This window comes from Gossypium hirsutum, chromosome D02, assembly GCF_007990345.1.
Source record: "Gossypium hirsutum isolate 1008001.06 chromosome D02, Gossypium_hirsutum_v2.1, whole genome shotgun sequence".
Classification (NCBI taxonomy): Eukaryota; Viridiplantae; Streptophyta; class Magnoliopsida; order Malvales; family Malvaceae; genus Gossypium; species Gossypium hirsutum.
Window position 1 is genome coordinate 70,591,548 of NC_053438.1, and position 11,072 is coordinate 70,602,619.

General features: G+C 35.5%; 2 protein-coding genes across 2 annotated transcripts; one reads left to right on the top strand and one right to left on the bottom strand.

Moving 5' to 3' along the window:
* The first annotated feature begins 382 nt into the window (after positions 1-382).
* On the top strand, positions 383-4,377 carry LOC107908796 (phosphatidylinositol/phosphatidylcholine transfer protein SFH3). Its single transcript, XM_016836070.2, has 14 exons — positions 383-471; positions 629-744; positions 1,265-1,629; positions 1,710-1,976; positions 2,058-2,135; positions 2,220-2,321; positions 2,400-2,449; positions 2,551-2,650; positions 2,734-2,805; positions 2,896-2,979; positions 3,061-3,184; positions 3,260-3,648; positions 3,786-3,863; positions 3,949-4,377. The coding sequence occupies exons 2-14, from the start codon at positions 717-719 to the stop codon at positions 3,964-3,966; spliced, it is 1,755 nt and encodes a 584-aa protein (XP_016691559.2). The 5' UTR covers positions 383-471; positions 629-716; the 3' UTR covers positions 3,967-4,377.
* Positions 4,378-4,704: 327 nt separating this feature from the next.
* On the bottom strand, positions 4,705-10,299 carry LOC107908797 (phosphatidylinositol/phosphatidylcholine transfer protein SFH8). Its single transcript, XM_016836071.2, has 15 exons — positions 10,071-10,299; positions 9,802-9,930; positions 9,108-9,411; positions 8,575-8,674; positions 8,228-8,494; positions 8,051-8,128; positions 7,834-7,935; positions 7,689-7,738; positions 7,403-7,502; positions 7,188-7,286; positions 6,974-7,087; positions 6,563-6,695; positions 6,011-6,414; positions 5,112-5,195; positions 4,705-4,997 (listed from the first exon to the last, which is right to left on the bottom strand). Exons 2-15 carry the CDS (start codon positions 9,833-9,835, stop codon positions 4,977-4,979), a joined length of 1,890 nt encoding a protein of 629 aa, XP_016691560.2. The 5' UTR covers positions 9,836-9,930; positions 10,071-10,299; the 3' UTR covers positions 4,705-4,976.
* Between the last annotated feature and the right edge of the window lie 773 nt (positions 10,300-11,072).

An 11,072-nucleotide genomic window follows, 5' to 3' on the forward strand; every position in this document is an offset into this window, starting at 1 on the left:
ATGAAAAATAATGCTCCTTCGCCAACTAAAAAGAAAACAAAAATGAGCAATTATTAGTGGAGAAGCACTCAGGCAAAAGTCAACTTGATATCTTAATGAGAGTTATGTTCATGATTTTCGAGTATCTCTTTAATTTGGATATTTTTAATTTCGTTTAAATATGCATGTAAAATAGTGTATATATTGATTTTTTTTAGAAAAACTCGAGCTTTAAAGTATCAAAATGTTTTTAATGGTGTAGCATACATAAAGGCCACAACTAAACACAACAACAAATTTTATGTTTATTTTTAGACTTAGTCAAGATTAGTAAACGTTAATAAGAATCTAATCTTCCAAAAAAGAAAAAAAATCTAAAAATGTCATTATCAATCCAGTTTGTGTTGTATAGACAAATTCCAAGGGGGCACTTATTCGGTGATTATATACACCTCTCCCTTTCTCTATTGCTCTTCAGCCTCCTTTCATATGGTATGCAATTTGTTTTGATCCTGCATAAGGCATTTGTTTATATACTTTTTGTGCTTTATGATCATTAATGTTCATGTGTTCAAACATGGCAACCCTCTGGCATTTTTCTTTTGGTTTCAATGGCTTAATTTTTAGTTGTTTTTTATGTGATTTATAGGTATAATTGGCCAGGTTATATATTTGAACACATTTGCACAAGTTGTGTTTGAAGTAGGAGCTGAAAGACATTCCCAAAATTTGTAACCATGGCTGATACCTTGTCTTCTAAAATGGGTGAGTTTTAGTGTAACCAAAATGCAGCTTTTTTTAGATCATTTATGAGATTCATGAACGTTAATGTTAGATTTAGATGTGTATGAAAGCATTGGTTTATGGTTGAAATAGGAGAAAAGGGTTGTTGGAAATGTTGATATTCGAATCTTAGACTTACGAAAGTTGTGTATCAAACATTGGTTTTGGTTGAAATAAGAGAAAGGGGTTCTTGTAAATGTTGAGAGTCGAATGTTGGACTTATTAAAATATGAATATGACACATTAGTTATGATTGAAATAGGAGAAAGGGTTGGGTTGTAAATGTTGAGATTCGAATATTGGATTTACGAAAAGCTATATATGAAACATTGGTTATGGTTGAAATAGGAGAAAGGGGTTGTAAATGTCAAAATTCTAATCCCTAACTTACTATCTAATTATATCAAGGGTGGTTGATGAATCAATTGAGTTAATGGTTGATGAATCAATTGAGTTAAGTCCCGAGTTCGAACGATACATATTTTGAATGTCATGTTTGCAGGTCATGAAAAGTCTGATATAGACAACTCTGAGGATGAGAGGAAAACAAGGCTTGGGTCACTTAAGAAAAAGGCAATCAATGCCTCAAGCAAGTTCAGACATTCCATTAAAAAGAAATCCAGGAGACATAGCAGAGTTATGTCCATCGTTAGCATAGAAGACAACCTCGATGCCGAAGAGTTACAAGCTGTCGATGCATTCCGCCAAGCACTCGTCTTAGATGAACTATTACTCGCCAAACATGATGATCATCATATGATGCTAAGGTTTCTAAGGGCAAGGAAATTCGAAATCGAGAAAGCAAAGCAAATGTGGGCTGATATGCTTCAATGGAGGAAAGAATTCGGAGCCGACATGATCATGGAGGTAAACCAGATGCAAGGCTGCTTTCTTGTTGCACAAGCTATTGATGCAAATGTCTAATCTTATGTTTCTTCTTTGTAAAGGAATTTGAATTCAAGGAATATGATGAGGTGGTTAAGTGCTATCCACAAGGATATCATGGAGTCGATAAAGACGGACGACCTGTTTATATTGAAAGACTTGGTCAAGTCGATGCTAATAAGCTGACTCAAGTAACAACAATCGACCGTTATTTAAAGTACCACGTAAAAGAGTTCGAGAAGACCTTTGCCATTAAATTCCCTGCTGCATCAATTGTAGCCAAAAAACACATTGATCAAAGCACAACCATATTGGATGTTGAAGGAGTGGTACGTAAGATTTTGTTGCTCGGTTTTTTCGAATCCTGCTTCTTTTGCAGTGTTCTAATACGCCGTAAACAAACTTTGCAGGGGCTTAAAAGCTTCAACAAGGCTGCACGGGATCTCCTTCAACGACTTCAAAAGATCGATGGTGACAATTATCCCGAGGTAGTCATTACTTCATATGGTCATGAAACATTTTTTTTAAGTCATGATGAAGCTTAATTAAATGGCTTACCAATGTTTTTGCAGACTCTGAACCGGATGTTTATCATCAATGCCAGATCGGGATTTAGGCTCTTATGGGGCACGGTTAAATCTTTCCTCGACCCGAAGACCACTGCAAAAATCCATGTAAGTATGAATCAACCGAATTCAGTTCTCGATACATAATGTTGCTAACACAACTTTATGGTATATACTTTTCATCAGGTTTTGGGTAACAAATACCAGAGCAAATTGCTTGAAGTAATTGATGCTAAGTGAGTATCTCTTAATAAGTATATATGTGTTTCAGTCTCTCTCTCTCTCTCTCTATATATATATATATGTAAATATTTGTTTGGTTGCGGTTTTTAAACAGTGAACTACCGGAGTTTTTGGGTGGTAATTGTACTTGTTCCGACAAAGGTGGTTGCATGTTGTCCGATAAGGGTCCATGGAATGATCTCGAAATATTGAAGGTATTGGCTATATTATCTCGAATAGGATGAGTATGGTATATGAATACGTGTCTAACATATGTATAACTTCACTGCATAAGCAGAGGGTTCAAAATGGTGAGGCCAAGTGCATGAGGAGGAACACGTCTGGGGTCGACGACAAAGCATGCCTAGAGGTATTTTCACTACTAGGAAAAGGAATTTTCGATTTTCAATCATCAATGCCTAACTTTTTTTTCTTTACATTTGATGTTGCAAAACCGAAGATGAGTCACTCATTCAACGTGGAAACAGCTACAGGCACGGGTGAAAGGATTGCCGAAAACACACCTTTATCACCTGTTGCCGAAGTAAGTGGATCTCCTTATCATGCCATGTCTGAAAATGCATTGCATTCATGTTTCATGATGCATTTCTTTATGTATTTGTAGTCTCCGATTAAGAACGAGTCCCGGGATACCTTTACTTATGACAAAGTTATTCCGATGGTTGACAAGGGTATTGATGCTTGCTGGCCTAAATTGATGGCAGATGAAAGTTTTGCCATATTGAAAGGTATATATATATATTTGCTAATCCGAAACGGTCCTATAATGTCAAATTACCATCTTACTTGTTTATAACTTGCAGATAGTTACCATATGAAGGATGATGGGAAGGTTGTTACTACAGGAATGGGCAACAATGTTTTCGGAGGAATCATGGCATTTGTTATGGGAATCATGACTATGCTTCGACTGTCCCGCAACATGCCGAGGAAATTAGCCGAACCAACTATGTACTGTGGTGGTCAGGTTTACTATGCTAACCCGATGATCTCGGGTAATGCCCCTCCGTTAGCACCACCAATCACTTACGCTGATTACTATTCCATGATGGAACGTATGGCTGACTTGGAATCCAAGGTAAGTGTTCTTATGGGGCAGCCGGCAACTATGCCGCCCGAGAAAGAGGAGTTGTTGAATGCTGCTTTAAGCAGGGTTTGTACCCTTGAAGAAGAGATATCTGCAGCTAAGAAGGTACATACATACATACATACACATACCTACATACATGCATACCTACATACATACATACATACATACATACATACATACGCACATACATACGAATCCGAAGTTTCATTACTTATTTCCACTTTCTTTTGCTTATGCAGGCACTTGAGGAAGCTCGTGATAAACAACAGGAACTTCAGACCTACATTGACAAGAAAAACAAAAAGAAAAAGAGATTTGTAAGTTAATAAGAAACCATGCAAACTTCAAGTCATATATTTTTATATACTTCTCACATTTCATTTCCTTGGAATGTGATTGCAGAACCCATTCCGCTCGTAAAAAGGGTAACCGATCCGAAGATGTCGGTGGCGTGGTTATATATTCAGCCCCACAGATGAATATATATTCCTTACTATTAGTAAATTATTCAGTTTCCATGACTACAAAACCTTGGGAGTTTGGCATTTTGATTAAATTGTTGAGTATATGTATATGTATATGTTTTTTCAACAGTTATTTTGCCTCAAAATTTAGAGAAAATTGTTGTCTTGGTCAAAGTCCTAGTTGTAATGTGCAAAAGTTTTATATACATATATGTATATGCATATATGCATATTCTATATTTGTGGTAATAAGAGTGAAGAAAAGAACAGGAAATATTTGTAACCTAACACCAGCAATGTTTGCCATGAAAGGTTCTCTGTAAATATAAGTTTCTTCACTTTAGGTAAGTAGATTTCAAATCATTTATCTTGAGTTTAGACCATTCGAGTTTGAAGCAAATATTTTTAAGTTGCTATTACACAATTCAAATTATTTTCGATTCTGGTCACTTCAAACTCCGATCATTTCGGATTCAAGTTAGGTTTTGATAAATTCTATTTCAGGTTATACGCATTAATATTTTTAACTTTTTATGATCAAATCAAATTGAGGATATAGGCCAAAATTCCGGGTTAAAACCAAGTTACCATGCCTAAAGCCAGTAGGCAATTCGAAGCTTAGTTTGAAAATTGTGATATCAAAGTTTTATATAACTCAGCAAACCAAACTTTTCGACAACAAAGTCCCAAAGCATCATATGAAACACCCTTAATATTTAAGAAGTGCAGCAAATCAAACATTACACTGAAAAAGAAGAAGGGAATTTAAATAAGTTAACAGAGTTCGATTACAGTTTTTGTGCATTTCTGTGCAGAATGATTTGTACTCGGAATGGCAAATACGTTGGTTAAAGACTTATAACCTCCACAAGATCGATATAGGGAGTTGTATGTTAACCAGTGAAGTGGAAACAGATTGACGATAGATTAGTGGTTTTTGTAAGCTCTCCATCAGCAGCAAAAGCATCACCAGCAAAACTTCTTTTTCTGAATAAAAGGAATGTAGTGTAAGTCACAACCGTAACACGGTAAAAGAACATCGAAGGTAACCATCAAAAAGTATGTAAACATGATAGGAATATAGACGAAATGGTGGTGTACCTGCAGTTTCAGAAAATTGGCTTTCTCTTGACGGTCAATTTCAGCAAGCAATTCTTCATGTCTCATCAAAGCATTGTAAAGTGCCTGTTAAATGCAGCACGTAAGAAAATGAAAGCAAGAACATACAGAAAGCCTAGAAGGCTCCAAAACATGACAAAATAAGGGATTAGTCAGTTGACAACAAAGTTATCCCGTAAAGGATTCTGGAAATTGAGTGCGGCCTGGAGGATCGGTAAGCCTAAAAGCCTTGAGGTCTTTTTTTTTATTCGTTAAATGCCTACATCAATTACGGGTAATAAATCCAACTTCTGGAGAAGATTTATTACCAAGGTTGCACTAACGTAGAATGTAACGCAATATAAGTAAAATGGAGGTCCCTATATAATGGGTAAATTACTCACAATACATTAGATCAAAGAGCAAAATGATCATTTTGTTAAAAATTTTATCCATTTTTACTGTTAAAAATTGGTCTCCATACGTCAACATGAGGTATAATTGGCATACCACATATTACTGTTTGATTAATCCATCAGCCACGTCAACTTTTAACAATACAAGTCGATGAAATTTTTAACAAAAATTACCAATATGCTCTTTGATCAACATATACGGACTAATTTGCCTATTTTTTTAGTAGAAAAAGCAAAATACAATCTGACTCCTAGTACAGGAGCTTCCATGGTACTGTTACCAATGTAAGACTGTTAGCAGTGGAGATACTTTGATGAAGATAGCTTTTAATACATTATGGAGCCATGTAAACAAATTCAATAAATAAAGTATCAAGGTTCAGACATTTCTAACTCTGGCACTAGAAGTCTAACCACCTGAAAGGTAACAGAAATGTGGACAACATTTTGCAAAATAAATGATAAAATTACGAGCGTCAATGGTACCTGCTTGGTAGCAATCAGCTCTGCTTCTAGGGCATCAACACGACATACGGCAGCATTCAACAATTCCTCTTTCTCGTAAGGCATCTCAGATGGCTTTGCTTGTAGTATATTAACTTTCTCCTCAAGTTCACCCAATCTTTTGAGAACAGAGGATAAAAGATCAGCCTGGGTAAAAGGAGGGATCGGAGACGGTGGACGAGACTCAGCTTGTTGAGTCGCATCAGAGGTAAGTTTAGTAACATTTTGACAATGATCAGAAACTGTGTCAGGAAGCTTTTTAGTTATACGGCGTGCTGCCGTGTGGAGGATAGTGTAAATCATCATGAAGAAAGACAAAATAGTCAACAAAATCCGAGATACAATTCCTTCTGGGGTCTTGGGAGTTTCAGTCAACTTTAACGTATCTGTAGTGCAAAACAGCATTTTATTTTCTTAATAAAAGGTTTAAGTAAGCTTTTAAGAAGAAATGAAGCATCTAAAAGATGACGAGCTTTTAAGAAGAAATGAAGCATCTAAAAGATGACGAAGTATACAAGATTTATATTTGTTAACCTTTGGAAGCAGACAACCTCTGAAGGGAAGTTTGTTTCATCCAACTCGAGTCAACAGCTTTGTCAACCATGGGAACATACTCATCATAGCCTTTGAAGCTACCGGCATAGCTTGTTTTACCAATGACCTTAGCCTGCATAATTTGCAAACACAAGGATTAGCAACATTGCCAAGAATGTTTTTGATATTAGTGTTGGGTGTATGACCTTATAAGGACTCATCTGGAATCATGAAACTCATAGGTCGTACAACCCTATAAGAAGTAATATACTCATAGGTCATATTGTTAATTAACAATCAAACAAAAGGAAAAAAGGAACTCTAAAAAGAGCAAAAAGATGATTTAAAGAATATTTAGAGTAAATACAATTAGTCACGGTGAAAGATTAAAAGGTTGGGAAAAAAACCCACTTCTTCACGAACAGGAGTCAGCCGGAGTGAAGAATAACTCTTCATTGCTTTTGGTGATGCAATATCTTCAGCTTCAGATCCAGATTCTGCAGTAGAAGTATCACTACCTCTTAACTGCATCATACCGCACATAAAGCAATCAGATAATGCAAAATATATTACCACAAAGGAGGAATATAGACAACTACCACTGAAAGTTAGGGAGATCATATACCATTGGAAACTGTGGCTTAGCATAAGCAATAACTTTCCCTTCACTACTTAAAACTTTTACAACTTGTCTAGCACACCGTGCCTCGCCGTTAACAACCATCTGAGATAAAAATACGTATAGCAAAGTGTTAGTTCATTAGAAACAAGTACACTGTTGAAGCGCTTGAAACTAAAAGCAATAGCAATATTAATTAAATGCCAAGGATAGTTTATAACCTTCACGATTTCTGGATTTTTCCAAGGCCCCTTATCGGAGCGAAGGCAACCTCCCTGATCTGCACATGTACAGCTACCACCCAGAAATTCTGGCAACTCGCTGAAAGGATTTTAAATATTGCCATAAGCTTTAAAACATAGAGGCAACCGTGAAGTGGAACATTGTAGAAGAATACATACACTTTTCGGAAGGAGACAAATGATTATGTAAAGTAGATTGCAAAAAGAAGAAAATAAAGATCAAGATAACAAAATATCATGTCATGAAAATTCTAAACCTATTTACCTGGCATCAATAATCTCAAGCAATTTGTTCTGGTATTTGTTTCCAAGAACCTAAGGTCATTCAAAAACATATAGGCATATAATTATAAATCACCATCAAATAAATGGAATAAGAAGTCAAAAAATGCAGAAAAGTATTAACATACATGTATCTTGGAAGTTGTCTTGGGGTCTAGAAATGTCTTCACGGTGTTCCACAGCAGCCTAAACCCAGGTCCAGCATTGATGATAAACATTTGATGAAGAGTCTGCAAAAATGATAAGACCACGAAGCAAAATTCCAGCTCAATATAAGATACAAAGTTTTTGCTTCAAGCAAGCATGAGTTCATAATTCATATGCAAGTACAATGCAACTACAGACCTCAGGGTAATTGTCACCGTCAATCTTTTGTAGTCGCATAATCAGGTCCCTTGCAGACTTGGTAAAATTCTTAAAGCCCTAATACATAGATAAAAGAAAACGATCAGCAGCTAGCTACTATTAAGCAGCAAAATGTTCAGGCATTAACATGGGATCAAGTGTTTGAATGAAACATACCACACCAAGCACATCTAAAATTGTTGTGCTAGAATCTATGTGTCTTTTTGCAGCAATTGTACATGCAGGAAACTTCACAGTGAAGGCCTTCTCAAACTCACGGACATGGTATTTTACATATCGGTCCATAGTAGTAACTTGCATGAGTTTGTTGGGATCAACTTTTCCCAACCTTTCAATATACACAGGTCTTCCCTCCTTATCAACACCATGATGACCATGAGGGTAATACCTTAGAACCTCATTCAACTCATTGAACTCAAAATCCTGAAAGATAAATGATAAATTCAGTAAAGAACATGGATTACTAAAGATAATATTCCGGGCAATTTGTTAACAATAATTACCTCCGTGATAGTGTCGGCACCAAACTCTTTCCTCCATTGGAGCATATCTGCCCACATGTGCTTAGCCTTCTCTATATCAAACTTCCTTGCTTTCAGGAACCTACATAAAAATAAGGCTATATTACTTGTCCTAGTACTCAAAGTTGGCAAGGCTAGTAAACAAGAGGAAGGGGGCAGAATGATGCAGAAGGCTTCAAGCAATAAGAAAAGGTGATATCACATCAGCAAGCAGAAAATAAATCTATGAGTTGGGTAAACAAAACATAGAGCATGAAGAATAGAATCACAATTTTTCTTCCTGGTTTCCCTATTGACCCAAACCAAATTCACATAAAACATTTGAACAAGTGAACCATGAAGCATACCATTCACAATTCATTGTGGAAATTACTATATACTGTACATAGAATGTTCAAAACTAAGCTGTAGACTGCTGCCAAGACAAGAGAACAGAAGTAATAAAACTTGCTTTGTAGTTTTCAAAAAGAAACATCCAACAGTTAACACTACTATATTTGGGGAAAGGAAAGCACCTCAACATCATGTGATAGTCATCATGTTTTTCAGGAAGCAGTTCTTCCATAATCAGTGCTTGTCGAAATTGATCAACAGCCTGTAGCTCCTCAACATCACGAACATCTTCAATGGATACAGAGCTAACACGGCCATCACTTTTCCTTCTACTGCTCTTCTTTTTGAGAGAATGCTTAAATCTAGTAGATGCATTTATTGCTTTCTTCTTCAATGATCCAATTTTAGTGCGTCTTTCATCCTCGGAGTTCTCAAAATCAGATTTCCTCTCTCTTCTCTCATCACTACCTGAAAACCCCTCAAAGCCTGCATCATTATAGACGAGTATTGTTATTAGCTCTTTCAGGGAAAGAAAATAATAAAGAGGAAAAAAAACAGAAAATCAAATCCTAATTTGTTTTCTTCTCGTTTTCATATATATATTTTATTTCTGAAAATTACAGAATCCCTAAAAAAATAAAATAAACAAAGCATGCCAAAAACAATTACCAAAATAAGAACTCACATAAATAAATATACACAATATGTACTAATAATTAAAGAAAACTACACCGAACAAGACCGAATCCTTTCCTCTTTTGCTAAATCGAGTATAATTCATCTACACTACAGAAATTTTCCAACTAACCAAACAGAAGCCAAAGTGAAACCCTAGAATTAATAAAAAATCAGCTCAATAAACAGAAGATAACTCACAAGGTCTAGCGAATCGATCGAGTGGCCCCGACATCTACGCTTCCACACGAAGAATCAAGGATCCGCCGCCAATGATCTGATTTTCAGATCCACAATTTCAACAACAGGGAAAATTTTAGCCGCGCGCACCTAATCCAAACCCGCATTACAATCAGCAAGCGATTAAAACGTAAAATCAAATCCAAAATTTCAGGTGCTTTGAATTTCGCCTCTATTACTGAACGAACGAACGAACGAAAATAAAATTTAAAAAAATGGAGCAATAATACCTTGAAAAAAAACCAGTAGAAAAAATAATGTCGTCGTCACAGATCACGAGCTTGATCCGACGGTCATAAATGCTTCTGACGAGAATTTTGACCGATTTTCGAGACTGTAACGGAAAATATATTAATTTTGTTTTTAAAAAAAAGAATTTTTGTTGTAAAATAAAATATAAATTAGAAATTCCCAGAGAGAGAGAGAGAGTTGTTTTTTTTTTCGAGAAAAAGAAAGTACACAGATGAAATGAAGCAAGCTTATATAGGGGTAGATTGGGCAGTGTGGGTCCTAGGAGAACTTATGATGGACACGTGGCGATAAGTTAGGGATGGAGTGTAAGGAAACGAGGAATCTGTCGGCGGTAGGTGAATATTACAACGATATAAGGGAATTGTCAATTGCTGAGCTGGCAGTGTCAGTGTAATGTAATTTTGTGAAAAACGTAAATTGTAATTATAATTGCGTAATGATTTTATTGGCGGTGAATTTGCAGTAAATGCGGGTTTTTATTTATTTCGGCACGTGGTGTGTTTTTAATAATATGGTTCCAAATGGTAACTTTCTCTCTTTTGACTTTTTTATTTTTTTAATGAAGGCATTTTTTACTGTTCTACACTTTTTACTCTATTAATTATTTTCAATTCCTTAAAAATACGTAAAACACTTAAAAAAGAGAAAAAAATTAATCACTATTATTGATAATAGATATCTAAGTTACTATCAGTCGAGACCATAAAATGTCTCCTTTTCACTTTCTCCTTCTTACAATCCCTTCATGCACCTCCATTATTGAACATCTATGACGAATATACATTTCTCGACCTTTCAAATGAATCATATCTTTGTATCAATAAAGTCATTTTAATTTTGGGTTGTTCTGGATTTTCGGGTTTGAATAATTTATTTTACTAGTTAAATTTTTCGAATTAAATAATTTTAGGTCTATATCATTTTAGAACATTTTTTCAAGTTTAATTAGTCTACATAGTTCGATTTAAAACACCATGTGA